The 16,739-nt window shown below is 44.8% G+C and overlaps 1 protein-coding gene and 1 non-coding gene across 4 annotated transcripts in view; both read right to left on the reverse strand.

Moving 5' to 3' along the window:
- Positions 1-16,739, reverse strand: part of RABGAP1L (RAB GTPase activating protein 1 like) — a 541,073-nt gene that overhangs the window by 192,189 nt on the left and 332,145 nt on the right. For all 3 annotated transcript variants that reach the window (XM_045026098.1, XM_045026099.1, XR_006581397.1), the window contains exon 15: positions 115-189. In XM_045026098.1, the coding sequence (XP_044882033.1) occupies positions 115-189 (75 nt within the window). The remainder of the gene's footprint in view (positions 1-114; positions 190-16,739) is intronic.
- Positions 6,029-6,102, reverse strand: TRNAI-GAU. Its single transcript has one exon. It is a non-coding gene; the product is annotated as a tRNA-Ile (tRNA).

The following is a 16,739-nucleotide window of genomic DNA, read 5'->3' on the forward strand; positions in this document are numbered from 1 at the left end:
AGACAGAAAAACTAGCACTGGTGAATATTTGACGGACACCAAGTTACGGTACTACATTTTAAAAAACTGCTTCAGCTTCATCATATCAGAGCTTTCACTTTGTAATTTACTCACATGCAGCAGCAATACCGCAGCAAGGAAGGACTGTCCCTGACAATAGCCAATGTCTTCATCATAAACAGAGTATGCCTAGAAAAAAATAAAGGCAAGTTTAATTTCTTTACTGAATATTTAAAATCCAAGTATCTTTTGTCGCAAAACACAGTATAACTAATGCAGTATTCAGATCATGTGATATTCTGGAGCTAGAGGCACTGAAGTGCATGGAATTGTAACCACTTTGGTGTAGGCTTAATGTGCATTAAATAAAACATGTATAGATCGCTGCTTGTCCTTTACTGACACTGTATATTTTCAAATGTGCTGAAAATGTTGGGCCTTATTCTTCTCCCACTTAAACCAGTGTGAATCAGCAGTAATTTTACTGAAATCAATAGAGTTACATCAGTGTAAAACTGATAAAAGAGGAAAATTAGAACAGTTACCTTTAAAAAAGCCAAACAAACTGTTACATGATAAAATTCTGGGCCCTGAGAGTGTTAAGAAGAAAACCACCAAGGGTAATTTGAAACGGACATTTTCTCTGTAAGACAGCGGTCCCTGCCTTATTAACATACTGAAAAGGAATAATAATACTCAACTTGCAGATAACAAGGTTGTAATTCCATGGAGGATTTTAGATGACATCATAGGAATGAGGCTTAAGACAATGTTTTCCAAAGATTTGAAAGCTTCCTTTCAGGAAATGAAACCAACTGCACCTCCGTTCAAGCCATCCTGGCATTGTTAAAAGTCTACCAATATTTTAGAATTTTAATTAAAGGTCTTTAAAATACAATTTGATCTATGTCTTTATATTTTTTATTTTGTAGATCTTAATGATACCTACTCTCCTTTCCTACATGCTTTGAAAAGCAGTGAAACAGTTACTGTAGACACGAAAAGAAAATATCATCAACATCTGAACTGGAACTCACTGAAATGAATGGTTCCGTTCACACCTCAGAGCTTTCATTTCAAGTTCTCTGAAAGCTTAGGAAGACATCACATCAGTTGCATTTTAGCTCATGTTTTGAAAAGTTAACTTCACAACTATAACAGCTAGAGACTACTAAAAAAAAAAACCAAAAAAACCCAACCCCACAAACCTGGAGAAAAACTGCTTCACCTAATCCTCCACTGGTGTAAGGTTCCTGAGAGATCGTATGCCAATCATGAGGTTAGCATTGCACCTGTGTAGCTCTAACTTGTGCTGGAGCTGGGTATTTCTGAATCAGGGAGTTGCAAACAGCTCCCTGCCTAGCCCTCACACTCTATGTGAAGAATTAAGCTCCTCAGCCATAAACTCTAAAGATATGTTATGAGCAACTGGGTACCATGAGTAACCTAGCCCTGGTCTACACTATGAGTTTAGGTCGAATTTAGCAGCGTTAGATCGATTTAACCCTGCACCCGTCCACACGACGAAGCCATTTTTGTCAACTTAAAGGGCTCTTAAAATCGATTTCTGTACTCCTCCCCCACGAGGGGATTAGCGCTGAAATCGACACCGCTGGGTTGAATTTGGGGTAGTGTGGACGCAATTCGATGGTATTGGCCTCCAGGAGCTATCCCAGAGTGCTCCATTGTGACTGCTCTGGACAGCACTTTGAACTCAGATGCACTAGCCAGGTACACAGGAAAAGCCTGGGAACTTCTGAATTTCATTTCCTGTTTTGGCCAACGTCGCAAACTCAGCAGCACTGGTGACCATGCAGTGCCCCTAGAATGTTTCTACATTCCCCCTATCATCTCTGTCCCTGAAGTTATCGCAGATTAGAAGGCGAAAAAACTGCACTCGCGATGATATGTTTTCCGAGCTCATGCAGTCCTCCCGCACTGATAGGGCACAGCGTAATGCATGGAGGCATTCAGTGGCAGAGGCCAGGAAAGAATTGCTGTGTTAGCTTTATGGCAAAAATATCATGCCTCACTAGCGATTCTGCCTGAGCCAGGTCACTGTGTCAACCTTGGGCGGGGGCATGACCGCTTTGTGAGCAGGAAGGCCATAGATATAGACATTGCATTAGGTAGCTTCTGTAGCTAGAGAAAACATTCCTGTGCATTCAGCAAAGTCTGTGGCAAAAAAGAGAAGCCCCGTAGTGTAGTGGTTATCATGTTCTCCTAACACACAAAACATCCCTGGTTCAAAAGCTGGTGGAAACAGGTGGCTGTTCCTTTTTCTGACTCCTCTCCTTAGTCAGAAGAACAGACCGCGCTGTGAAATTTTACTTTTAATTATATCAATTATGAGTCAAATAATATGGAAGCTCTCTCTAAGTTATAGTCCCGGGTTCCTTACTCTTTCAGCTACTCTGATAAATTAACATTTTTGTTGGGGGCGGGGAAAAATTTTCATGAAGCTTTTTATAGGGACTAATGCTATCTAGGACTCTGAAATAATCTTAACATGGCCCATAGAGTGCAATCCTTTGTTCTGGATTTGTCATTCCACAAGTTGAACTGCTCCTTACTACTGTCCAGGCTTTATGAGCAATGGGAGCAAGGGGCAGGCTGGGGTAGGTGCGACCGCGCGGTCCTGCCAGCTGGGAGAGCAGCCTGAGGCAGAAGCTGCATGATATTCCAGGCAGGATCAAATCACCATGAGATGAAACTTAAAGAAGAGAATGACCTGGAGTCACTCCCATTCGGTGCTCTAAGAGGAGGATAGCCATGTCTGTCCAGGCACCCCCGATCGACCTCACTGAGGTTTGCCAGCTGAGCGGGACCCCAGCTGGCAGAAGCCAGCGGACGGAGCCTTGCTCACCTTGCTGCCGGTCTGGGGCTCCATCTGCCGGCCCTGCTCAGCCCATTGCCTGCCTGCAGTTCCGATCATCCAGGCAGGCAGTGGGCTGAGCAGGTCCAGTGGATGGGACCCTGGAAAAAAGGCGCAAAACAATTGTCTGCCGTTGCTTTCACTGGGGGGAGAAGGGGAGGGGCTGACGACATGTACCCAGAACCACCCGCGACAAAGTTTTTGCCCCATCAGGCATTGGGAGCTCAACCCAGAATTTCAATGGGCGGCGGAGACTGCGGGAACTGTGGGATAGCTACCCACAATGCAATGCTCCGAAAGTCGATGCTAGCCTCGGTACTGTGGATGCACTCCACTGACTTAATGGTCTTAAGTGGGGACACACACAATCGACAGTATCAAATTGATTTCTAAAAAATCTACATATTAAATCGACCTAATTTCGTAGTGTAGACATACCCTTCGTGATATAATTCACATGGAAGTTTCATGTTGCCTGTATGCCTGAGGGTACAATTAATGACACGCAGCAATAGTTTTATTATAGCACTATTCATCCAGTTCATCCAAATATCTGACTAATGTCCCAGATGTTGCTTTGATTATGTTGTTGCATCTCCAAAACAAGTAAAACATGTATTGTAATTTTAAAACAAAACCACACCCACACAACATTCTCATTAAACCATCAATGTAAGTGATGCTTTGCCTTCTGTACACAAATGATCTGCTATAGAGATAAAGTACAGGATAAACACAAGACTAATCAAAAAGAAATTTTCAACATCTATCTCTGATTCTCTGCTAACATTTTGCACTTTGCTTCAGCTGAGAGTGGTTTTTTAGGAATTTTTTTCTTCTTTGGGAGATATAACATTTTGAACACCCAGAAACATGATAGTACCTCACAAAATAAAACAGACAGTCCTGCTCCAAATAATAAATTTAATTTTAATATGACACAAATAGCAAGAGCCATAGACATAGGCTATGTCTCCACTGCCATAAGTGCAAATCATAAAAATGTCTCCACACCCTCACAAACATCTGATCTTGTAAGATAATGGTTTGAATTGGGACCCTACATTAGTGTTTTGTTTCTAAGCCCTGGTCTACACTACGAGTTTAGGTCAAATTTAGCACCGTTACATCGATTTAACCCTGCACCCATCCACATGACGAAGCCTTTTTTCCGACTTAAAGGGCTCTTAAAATCGATTTCTAGTCCTTCCCCGATGAGGGGATTAGTGCTGAAATTGACCTTGCTGGGTCAAATTTGGGGTAGTGTGAGGGTAGTGGGGTCGCAATTCGATGGTATTGCCCTCTGGGAGCTATCCCAGAGTGCTCCATAGTGACTGCTCTGGACAGCGCTCTCAACTCAGATGCACTGGCCAGGTAGACAGGAAAAGCCCCGCAAACTTTTGAATCTCATTTCCTGTTTGGCCAGCGTGGCAAGCTGATGAGCGCAGGTGACCATGCAGAGCTCATCAGCAGAGGTGACCATGGAGTCCCAGAATCACAAAAGAGCTCCAGCATGGACTGAACGGGAGGTACTGGATCTGATCACTGTATGGAGAGATGAATCCGTGCTATCAGAACTCTGTTCCAAAAGGCGAAATGCCAAAATACTTGAAAAAATCTCCAAGGGCATGAAAGACAAAGGCTATAACAGGGACCCGCGGCAGTGCCGCATGAAACTTAAGGCGCTCAGATAAGCCTACCAAAAAACCAAAGAGGCAAACGTCTGCTCCGGGTCAGACCCCCAGACATGCTGCTTCTATCATGAGCTGCATGCCATTCTAGCGGGTGCCCCTACAACTACCCCACCCCCGTACGTGGACTCCTGCAAGGGGACAAGGAAGATGATGAGGAGGAGGAGGTTGAAGATAGGTAAGCAGAGAAACCATTCTCCCCGACAGCCAGGAACTGTTTATCACCCTGGAGATATTACCCTCCCAACCTGGGCTCCCGGACCTTAAAGGCGGAGAAGGCACCTCTGGTGAGTTTACCTTTGTAAATATAATACATGGTTTAAAAGCAAGCGTGTTTAATGATTAATTTGCCCTGAAGACTTGGGATGTATTCGTGGCTAGTAAAGCTACTGGAATGCAGTCAAGCAACATCCGTTCTTTATCTCTGTGTTATCCTCAGGAGAGTGATATCATTCATGGTCACCTGGTTGAAATAGGGGAATTTTATTAAGGGGACATTGAGAGGTGGCTGTTCCTGCTGGGCTGTGTGCCTGTGGCTAAAAAGAAACCATCCCTGCTGTTAGCCACATGGTGGGAGGAGGGGTGAAGCGATCATCCCAGAGAATTGGGTGTGAGGGGGAGTTACTAGGGTTTGTGCTGCACGTTGACCCAAAAACCGCAGCCCCTCCTTTTAAATGGCCAACCCATTTTAAATGCTCAACCCAACTCTCCCTTTTTTTCCTTCCGCAGCAGCAAATGTTTCAATGCTCCCCCTATCATCTCCGTCCCAGACGCTAGGGCAGATAAGAAGGTGAAAAAAATGCACTTGCGATGAAATGTTCTCTGAGTTCATGCAGTTGTCCCACACTGAAAGAGCCCAGCAGAATGTGTGGAGGCAGACAATGTCAGAGTACAGGAAAGCACAAAATGAATGCGAGGACAGATGGCTAGAGCAAGAGGAGTGGTGGTGGCAGCGTGATGAGAGGAGGCAGGATGCAATGCTGAGGCTACTGGAGGATCGAACTGATATGCTCCGGCGTATGGTTGAGCTGCAGAAAAGGCAGCAGGAGCACAGACCGCCGCTGCAGCCCCTGTGTAACCAACCACCCTCCTCCCGAAGTTCCATAGCCTCCTCACCTAGACGCCCAGGAACGCAGTGGGGGCGTGGGTCCCCTCTGGGCACTCAACCACTCCACCCCAGAGGACTGCCCAAGCAACAGAAGGCTGGCATTCAATAAGTTTTGAAGTGCAGTGTGGCCTTGTCCTTCCCTCCTCCCCCACCCCTCATAGAATCATAGATTATTAGGGTTGGAAGGGACCTCAAGAGATCATCTAGTCCAACCCCCTGCTCAAAGCAGGACCAATCCCCAAATGGCCCCCTCAAGGATTGAACTCACAACCCTGGGTTTAACAGGCCAATGCTCAAACCACTAAACTATCCCTCCCCCCGGCAGAAGCCAACCTCTCCATCCCGCACACGGAGTGGCCAGCATGGGGCATGAACCCATGACCTTGGCGTTATCAGCACCACGCTCTAACCAGCTGAGCTAGCCGGGCTATCTTGGCAGTTATCCCCCTACTTGTGTGATGAATTAATAAAGAATGCATGAATGTGAAGCAACAATGACTTTATTGTCTCTGCAAGCAGTGATTGAAGGGGGGAGAGGAGGGTGGTTAGCTTACAGGGAAGTAGAGTGAACCAAGGAAGGGTTTGGGGGGGTCATCAAGCAGAAACAAACAGAACTTTCACACCGTAGCCTGGCCAATCATGAAACTGGTTTTCAAAGCTTCTCTGATGCTCACCATGCCCTCCTGTACTCTGCTAACCACCCTGGTGTCTGGCTGCCATGATGTCCACATTGCCGGGGCCCATACTTTGAGAGAAGTCTATGTCCATGTCCTGATCACTCTCATCACCACACTTCCGTCGCCTGGTTTTGCTTTTGCAGGTTCTGGTTCTGCATATACTGCAGAATAATGCGCGTGGTGTTTACAGTGCTCATAACTACCACGGTGATCTGAGCAGGCTCCATGCTTGCCGTGCTATGCTTGCCGTGCTGAGCAGCGTGTCTGCGCTGAAAAAAGGCGTGAAACGATTGTCTGCCATTGCTCTGATGCAGGGAGGGGCAACTTGGTTTACGGGGAATTAAAATCAACAAAGAGGGTGGGTTTGTATCAAGGAGAAACACACACAACTGTCACACAGAATGGCCCCCTCAAAGATTGAACTCAAAACCCTGGGTTTAGCAGGTTAATGCTCAAATCACTAAGCTATCCCTCCTCTCACATTCAGGGAGGGAAGGAAGGAGTGGGGAGCAAATGAATACAAATGAATACAAAACAAATCTGGACTCTTTCTTGTTTAGATCCACTCCATCAAACTTATACATCTTAGGCTGGTAGCAGATGGTGCAGTACGACTGCTAGTCATCCTCGTCTCCTGGCTGCTCGCCAGAAGACGGTGCAGTACGACTGCTAGTCATCCTCGTCTCCTGGCTGCTCGCCAGAAGACAGTGCAGTATGACTGCAGGCAGGACTGAATCTCCATGAGACTAAACTTAAAAAGAGAATGACCTGGAGTCACTCCCATTTATGTCCAGGTGCCCCTGACAGACCTCAACGAGGTCTGCTAGGAGCACCCATGTCTGCCCAAGTGCCCCTGACCAACCTCACTGAGGTTGGCTAAAAGAGCACCCAGGAGATGACGACGATGGCTACCAGTCGTAATGTACCATCTGCTGCCAAAAGGCAATGAGTTGCTGCTGTGTAGCAATGCAGTACCACGTCTGGCAGCACCCAGGAGATGTACAGTGATGGTGAGCCGAGCGGGCTCCATGCTTGCCGTGGTATAGTGTCTGCACAGGTAACCTGGAAATAAGGCTCAAAACGATTGTCTGCCATTGCTTTCATGGGGGGGAATGGGGCTGATGACATGTCTACCAGAACCACATGTCTACCAGAACCACCCGTGAAAATGTTTTTGCACCATCAAGCATTGGGAGCTCAACCCAGGATTCCAATGGGTGGCAGAGACTGCGGGAACTGTGGGATAGCTACCACAGTGCAACGCTCCGGAAGTCGACACTAGCCTTGGTACTGTGGACACACTCCGCCAAGTTAATGGTCTTAATGGTCTTGAGTGGGGACACACACAATCAACTGTATAAAATCGATTTCTAAAAAATCGACTTCTATAAATTCAACCTAATTTCGTAGTGTAGACATACCCTAAGTCTCAGATGAGACGAGGTTGCAAATTCCACTTAGCTGGGGATAAACTGGATAGTGTGGGAATAGGATAGTGTAGGCAATATTCACACGCAGCTTTTTAAAAGGTGTGGTAACTCATGAAAGGTAGAATTATACATTGTAGTCACATCTTGGCCAGATTTTTTTGGACAACCATTCCCTTGCTTTGTATCGAAAAGGATATTCACAGCATTAGGACCACAATGTTTTCACAGAAACCAAATTCTGTATTTTCTGTTCTTCTGGAGCCCCTCTAAACTAAAAAGTACAAAAGATTCTGCGTGTGAAGTTGCCATCATCAAGCGCAGTCAGTAGCAATGAACCCTTTTCTCACTCCCGGGGAGGAAAGCCATTTCCACTTTTGTTTCAAGTTCTTTTGGCAGATTTTTATTGCAAAAAGACCCATCTAAAACTTTCATGTAGTGCATCTTCATTGGGGTCTTGTTGCAGTGCTTTCAGTGGATGGTGGCAGAGGAGCTAAAGAGCATTAAGATACATATCAGATTCTTTTACTGCTGGTCCATATTTCAATTGTGAAATGCACGGCTCTCCCACAGCCCCTAGTGCTTGCCCAATAAAACCACAAAACACTGAAATATTTTGAGAATTTCAACAAAAGTTGAACTTGCACCACAAAGAAAATACCCAGAAACTGTTCTTTGCTACTGCTAAAAATTAAATAAATTTGATAGTGACCATCTCATATACCTCAGTGAGAGTAACAGATTTGTCATGAGTTCTAACAAAGCATTTGTCCTGCGAAGTATTTGTTGAATTAACTGCTTCCATTTTTGCACTGAGGCTGGCAACAACTGTAGCACAATCTGAGACAGACTCTGGGTGTTAACGACATACACAGCAGCAAATAAAGGGGCTGAGCTGGTAACAATGGGGCAGCTAATATAGTATTTCTCATCTCAGAAATGTCATCACTATTGCCCACAATGTCCTGTCACTCACTAGCACGTTTCTCACTGTCATAGCTCCAGGCAAGATGACAGGTTCTTAAAATAACAATGTGATCTGAAAAACAACTATGCTTGCTCTTACTCATCTGAAGCAACCAGCTACAAAGAAAGGAAATAATTGCTTTTAAATATCATGTATAAATCTTCTAAATCAGGGGTTTCCAGTCTCATTTATACATTGTGGCATATGAAATCAAAACCATCTGGGTCTATCGCATAATATCTCAGTGGGTGGGTTACTTACCTCTCTCCTCAAAAGCTGAGAGAAATTTGTCCTAGCTGACAGTTAACTTCCCTGGCCAACAGCCCTAGCACAATTATCAATGATTTCTGCCAAGAAAGTCTAAAACTGATATAAACGGGAGCTGCAAAGCATGCAGTGTTTCTAAACTATCCTCCTATTTGCCCTTGATTGGCAGAAACTAAGGAAGAAGTAGCTCTGAAGTCCTCTGTAGAATAACAATTTTAGAACGTTTTTATGAACAGTGTTCATTAAATGTCTCTCTTAAAAGGAGCCCACAAGTGTCCTGTACAGGGAGTCTCATGCACTCATATTTCATACTGCATTTATAGCTACCCTTGCTGGAAACTAGCTGTGGCCCACAGATAGTATCTTTGTATCTATATAGCTTACTAATCTTTTGTTTGTATTAAACACAGAGTAACCAGAACAGAGACCACAACAGCCCAGATCCATTCTTTTTATCATCTGCTCAAATGCAAAGAGATTAACATCCTCAGTTAGATAAGGAAACAGATTCACATAAACAGCTTAATACTAAAACTGAAACCTGATTACTAATTTCGACAAATTTAGCTGCTGAGGTTACAAGGTAGGAGAACTCCATCGTGCTTAATAACTGTCAGGAGCTGTCATTCTTGTAAATGGATGCTAGTTTGGGTAAGTGTTTAATTAAAATTGGTCTCTTGCTCTACTAACCCAAGCACTGGATCAATATAAAATGTTTTTTAATTAAGAGTTAAAATGGAATGGATTCTGGACATGTCCTAACCAGTGCCAGGATTTGTTAAAAAAATAGAGTGTTAATTAAGAAAAAGCAATAAGGGAATATGTTTTTTTCATCTGAATTCCCACATGTCTACCAGTCTGTGGGTACTTAATCCCTTATTTATTTAGTACTTCCGAAAGTTGTTTCATATATGCCTTTTAAAGGGCAGTGCTGTTCAGTAGAAAATACACAAAGAAATAGCCAGTCATTTATTTTCAGCATTATAACATCATTCACTATTTTTTTTAAAGTTATCTAAACTGTAACACAAAACTACTAACAAAGGATAGACATACACAGGATTCTATCGGTGGTGGACAATAATTACATAATAGTTACTTGGTTTAAAAATAGTAACAGCTAACTAGTTCAAAGAGATTTTAAAACAAGTATCAAGTATCAGAGGGGTAGCCGTGTTAGTCTGGATCTGTCAAAGCAGCAAAGAGTCCTGTGGCACCTTATAGACTAACAGACGTATTGGAGCATGAGCTTTCGTGGGTGAATACATGCATCCGACGAAGTGGGTATTCACCCAAGAAAGCTCATGCTCCAATACGTCTGTTAGTCTATAAGGTGACACTGGACTCTTTGCTGCTAAAACAAGTATGTTCTAAGTCAATTAATTATTGTTAAAAAATCCTGGTACAGAAAACAGGAAGTATTCGTGAGATAAATGTTCCTTTTTCATCATCAGATTTTCATTTCATGGTACAGAACTTGTAGACAGAAACAGAGAAACTGTGATAACAGATCAGACTAATGTTTCCTCTATTTCAGTATCCTACCAGATGCTTCAGAGGAAGGTGCAAAAAACCACAAAATGGATAATTATGGAGTAACATGCCCATCGGGGGAGTTTCTGCCTAACCTCAGGAAGTCAGAGGTTGGCTTATACTCTGAAGCATCCCTTGTAATTTTTTTAATCTTTCCTTATATAACTGTGTATATGTTCTTATTGTTCACATTTTTGTCTAACCCCTTTTAAATTCTTAATACACTCTTGGAACTCACTGCCACAAGATATCAAAACCACAAGTAAATGACACATGTAAATAGTACGGAAAAGATGAAAAACTTCAGTAGCGGCTAGTGATCAATTAAAGAAATGACAGGCAGTCATATTTAGGCAGGATTTGGGTAATTTACCTAGCACCTGCTAGTCTGAGCACTAAGCCTTCTAGCCAGGCTAAAAGAGACTTGTGCTGCCAGGTAACCAAAGACACAATCATGAGGGCTAGAGATTTTTTTTTTAATGAAACATTTGATTCTGAAGAAATTAATAGCATTTGCCCAGGAAAGTTTCATACTCATCCCAGGTGAGTGGATTTTTCAAGCTTCATGTTTAGGATATTTCAAAATACAAGGTTTTATTTTGTTTGTTGTTGTTCTTGTTCTTTTGTTTCAGTTGTTTTTTGTTCAGTTACTTGTAAAACTTTACATTGCAGAGCATCAGTACAAGCTTTACTTCATCAATTTACCCTCAACAATAAGGGTGCTACCTACAGGGACTATCACAATATTATGCAACTAACAAGACCATCCACAGGAATTTTTCAAGGTAACATCCTTTTAGGAGCACCTAGGTTGTTTTCCAGACCTCGTGACAAAATCATGCTCCCAGTGAAGTTAATGGGACTTTTATCATTTACTTGAATAAGGACAGGATTTGTCCTTTAATGACTTGGGACAATTTAGCAAACCTTTATGCTGGTATTCTTCTCTGACTGCTACTCAGAAATCGTTGTTTACTGTCGTAAGAGAAGAGTGAGATTCCTACACCTTCCCCTCCTCCCACAATGATATAGGATTTTTTTAAATTAAAAGAACAGACTTCTGAACAGACAGGCTGTAAGTCTCTACTGGGCAATCCTGTTCAACTCATTAATAACAAACAGAAACCGAGCCACCTCTACACGATCAATAGCTTCTTTATAACAGCTATCAGTCTTCTAGAACTTGTAAGGGATTTTCAAGTTATCACAACATCTATAGCACCTTTTGGGATCAACACAGCCTCCGAAAATAGCACTACTGATATGGAGTAGTCTGCTGATCCAAACAGAAGAATGCAGAAGTCTACGGTCAACAGAAATGCTCTTTAAAAAAACTATTATAGAAAATTGATTGAGATCCGAACCCTTAATAGAATTAAGTAGATTTAAAAATTCGAAATATATCCATTTCAAAGGTGAACAGAAAGGCTTCTGGCCTGAACTTAAACCCTCAGATTTCTGTGATTCTGCTGCTACTGTGGATGATGTCACTAACATGAAAGCAGGCTAAGGAATGCATATCAAAGCTCCAAAGTGAGATGGACTTTGATCACTTTGCCTTCCCAATCAAGAAAATTGATTGAGACACGATAGCTCAACTCTCCCAAGGTTCCATCGTACTCAGAACCCATAAAACTTCAACATACTAACTAGGAAATGTGAAATTACAATCATATTGCCAATGTGCCTTTAACACAGTGAGTCAGTCACACTAAACTACAATAGATGACATTCAAATATCCTTCTATACCTTCTGCTCCGGGAAGATCTGCATTTTTTCCAGAGCTCGCATTTACTCCCCATCTTCACACCAGTGTAGGCACACAACAGAACTACCCTCTTTCTGGCAAAAGGCATGGATGGAGCTTCCTTAGAATTGGGTAATAGCATCTTTCTCTCATCTGCAAGGGTCACTGGTGAACAACACAGCAAGCTCTCTCTCCCATGAGTAAGTATCAAGCATACTGGACGCAGAGGACACCAAGAGACTGGGAGTCAAGGGCAAGTTTTCAGGACTACTGCGATCCCAGCTTGCTTTTTATTATCTATTTTTGTGTCAGTACCATATTTCTAAGCAGGGTCGGCTCCAGGCACCAGAATTCCAAGCAGGTGCTTGGGGCGGCAATTTGCAAGGGGCAGCAGTCCGTGTGTTTTTGCCCCCAAGCAGCATGCTGAATTGCCACCGCGGATGGCGGGGGCAGTCCCTGTGCTATTAGGGCGGCTTGCACATTCCCACGGCGGCGGCAATTCAGCAGCAGCTTCTATGTTCAGCTGTCCGCGGCGGCGCAGCTTCTGTTTTCCGGCTGAAGACAGAAGCTGCCGCCGAATTGCCGCCGCTGCAGAAACACGCGTGCCACCCTAACGGCACATGGACTGCCCCTGCCGTCAGCAGCGGCAATTCGGCACGCTGCTTGGGGCGGCCAAAACAGTAGAACCGGCCCTGTTTCTAAAGATGGTCTGAGGGATATACCAACAATTTGTGATGAAGGAATTAAACCTTTATATTACCACAGTTTTACTCAATAGAACTGGCTTTAGATTATACTTGTAGTAACAGAATTACACTGCACTTCAATGACACCGTACTTCCAGGGGCTGATTTTGAATTAAGTTTCTTTTTTCTGTGCAACAGTGGGTCTTATATAAGAATCTGAGCTCTTTGCCATTTCCTTATACACAGGCATGCTCCCACCTAAAGCAGTGTCAAAGTGGGAGCAGTAGAGTTTTCACCTGTCTTTGCTCTGAACTGCCTTTTCTTACCCTCATATAATTCACCTCTTTTCTTCCTTCAGCTCTGCCCACAGCAAAAATCCGTATATTGCTCTCATAACTGGGTTTCAGGAGAAAGCATATTGCACAGAAAAAGCAACACTGCTTTATCATCAACGGCTAGGACAGGGGTCGTCAACCTACGGCACACATGCCAAAGGTGGCACATGAGCTGATTATTGATGGCAAGCGGCGTGGGCTGAGCTGCTCAGCCCGCTGCCTCTCTGGGGTTTCCGCCGCCAGCTTCTGCCAGCCGGGGTCCCACTGCCGGTCTCACTCAGCACCACTGCTGGCCTGGGTGAAGGAACCCCAGTCTGGCAGCGGGCTGAGACCCCGGCTGGCAGGAGCCGGCAGCCGAAACCCCAGAGCGGGGGCGGGCTGAGCCACTCAGACCACCCCTGCTCTGGGGTTCCCACTGCTGGCCCTTTGCCAGCCAGGATCCCCCCTGCCGCAGCCCCACTCAACACCGGCTTCTGGCCTGGGTGAAGGAACCCCAGGCTGGCAGTGGGCTGAGACCCTGGCTGGCAGGAGCCAGCTGCTAATACCCCAGAGTGGGGGCGGGCTGAGCTGCTCTGGGGTTCCAGCTGCTAGCCCTTGCCAGCTGGGGTCCCCCTCTGCCGCAGCCCCACTCACCTTGCGCAGGTCCCCTGCCAGACAGGGTCCAGGCCTCCGGCCCTGCTCAGCCCTACCAGCCACCAGCTCCACTCACCTCAGCTTCTGATCTGGGCAGGGGCGGCTCTAGGGTTTTTGCCGCCCCAAGCACGGCAGGCAGGCTGCCTTCAGCGGTTTGCCTGCGGAGGGTCCGCTGGTCCCGCGGCTTCGGCAGTCCTCCAAAGCCGCGGGACCAGCGGACCCTCCACAGGCATGCCTGCGGGAGGTCCATGAAAGCCACGGGACCAGTGGACCCTCCGCAGGCAAGCCGCCGAGGGCAGCCTGCCTGCCGCCCTCGCAGCCCCGGCAGAGTGCCCCCCACAGCTTGCCACCCCAAGCACACGCTTGGCGTGCTGGGGCCTGGAGCCGCCCCTGGATCTGGGGTTTCAGCTGCTGATCTCCTGCCAGCTGGGGTCTGGATCTCCAGCCTTGCTCAGCCTGCTTTCCGGCCTGGAGTCCCAGCAGGCCACCCTGGGCTCTGCTCCTGGCCTTGGATCAGTGCTGTGCAGCCTCCCCGCTGTGGCCCACTGTCCCCAGCCTGGGACAGTGAGGGTTGCACATGAGGCAAGAGGGGGTGCAGCACAGCACCCCAATCTTAAAATTGCTTATATCAGACCACACTGCGTTTGACTTTGTGCCTGCCCTCTATCGCCATTTTTTTTCCCACTGAGAGTTGAAGGGAACATTTGACAAAATGGCAGCTCCTAAGAAAGTGAAGCTAGATGTCCGACTATTTCAGCCTGCTTGGACAGATGCATTTGGATTTATTGAAGGACCGTGCTATTTGTGCTTTCTGTTATGAAAGTGTTTGTCGCATATCAAGCGTTTGATGACATTTTGAAACGAAGCACGAGAAAACCTTTCTTGACGAAGCAGACAAGACTGAATCAATCAAAAAGGCAGTAGCAGCCTATGAGAAGCAAAGCAGTGTTTTTAAAAGCTTAAGTGTAAGTAAAAATCAAGCTACAGAAGGAAGTTACAAGATTGCACAGTGCATTGCAAAAACCAGAAAGCCGTTTACAGATGGGGAATATATAAAAGAAGTTTTTCTCAGCGGTTCGGAGGTTTTGTTAAATGATTTGCCAAAGAAAGATACAATCATATCTAGAATAAAAGAACTGCCCATCTCTGCCAGAATAGTTGAGAGACGCACAAGTGAAATGGCAGAAAACATTAAGGAAAAGCAGACGACTGCATTGAAAGACACAGCAGTGTTTAGTGTTGCAGTTGATGAGAGCGTGGATATAAACGACGTTCCACGTTTGGCAGTTATTGCAAGATATTGTGCTTCCGATGAAATCCAAGAGGAAAGAAGGCTGAAGGGAGATATGATTGCTCTCTATAAATATATCAGAGGAATAAATACCAGGGAAGGAGAGGAATTATTTAAGCTCAGTACCAATGTGGACACAAGAACAAATGGATATAAACTGGCCATCAGGAAGTTTAGACTTGACATTAGACAAAGGTTTCTAACCATCAGAGGAGTGAAGTTCTGGAACAGCCTTCCAAGGGGACTAGTGGGGGCAAAAGACATATCTGGCTTCAAGACTAAGCTTGATAAGTTTATGGAGGGGATGGTATAATGGGATAACCTAATTTTGGCAATTAATTCATCTTTGACTACTAGCGGATGTTAGATGGGGTGGGATCTGAGTTACTACAGAGAATTCTTTCCTGGGTGTCTGGCTGGTGAGTCTTGCTCACATGCTCAAGGGTTTAACTGATCGCCATATTTGGGGTCGGGAAGGAATTTTCCTCCAGGGCAGATTGGCAGAAGCCCTGGGGGGTTTCCACCTTCCTCTGCAGCGTGGGGCACGGGCCACTTGCAGGAAGGTTCTCTGCATCTTGAAGTCTTTAAACCATGATTTGAGGACTTCAATGGCTCAGACACAGGTTTGATAAAGGAGTGGGTGGGTGAGATTCTGTGGCCTGCATTGTGCAGGAGGTCAGACTAGATGATCATAATGGTCCCTTCTGACCTTAAAGTCTATGATTCTATGATTCTTACTTTGTTGCCTAAAACCCCTGCATGGCACAACAAAGGGGGAAGATATATTGGAAAGTTTTGCAAACCATTTTGAAAAACGAGGCGTTGACATCAGAAAAATATTTGTAAAGTTACTTGAAGATCAAATTGGCCATCCAACAGTCAAATTTCACTGTATCATCCATCAAGAAAACCTGTGTGCTAAAATTTCTAATTCAGAGCTTAATAATGTGATGAATACAGTGGTGCAAATTGTGAATTTCCTTGTTGCTCGATCTGCTTTGACTCACAGACAATTTCAAGCACTGCTAGAAGAGATGGACAGTGCTTATAACGACATCCCACTTCACAGCAACGTTCGGTGGCTAAGTCGTGGAAAGGTTTTGGTGCGCTTTGTAAACTGTTTTGATGCAATCAAGACCTTTTTGTCAAAAAAAGAACAAAACTACCTCGAACTGGATGATGACAAATGGCTGTGTAAGCTCATGTTTCTAACTGATATCACTGCTCACCTAAACAAACCCAACCTCTGTCTACAGGGTGCAGGGCAAACAGTTCTGGATCATTATGAAGCCTGGAAAGCATTTGTTGTGAAACTAGCAGTTTTTTCCAGGGATATTCAAACTTCTACTTTCTGCTACTTCCGACTCATAAAAGAACTATCAACACATTGCACTGTCAATGTCGATGAGATTGGAAAGTACATGCAAGAACTGGAATCAGAATTTTCTGACAGATTTCAAGATTTCCAGAGATTTGGCCCAATGCTTTCTTTTCTAATTAA

The sequence above is a fragment of the Mauremys mutica genome, chromosome 8 (genome assembly GCF_020497125.1).
Source record: "Mauremys mutica isolate MM-2020 ecotype Southern chromosome 8, ASM2049712v1, whole genome shotgun sequence".
Lineage (NCBI taxonomy): Eukaryota > Metazoa > Chordata > Testudines > Geoemydidae > Mauremys > Mauremys mutica.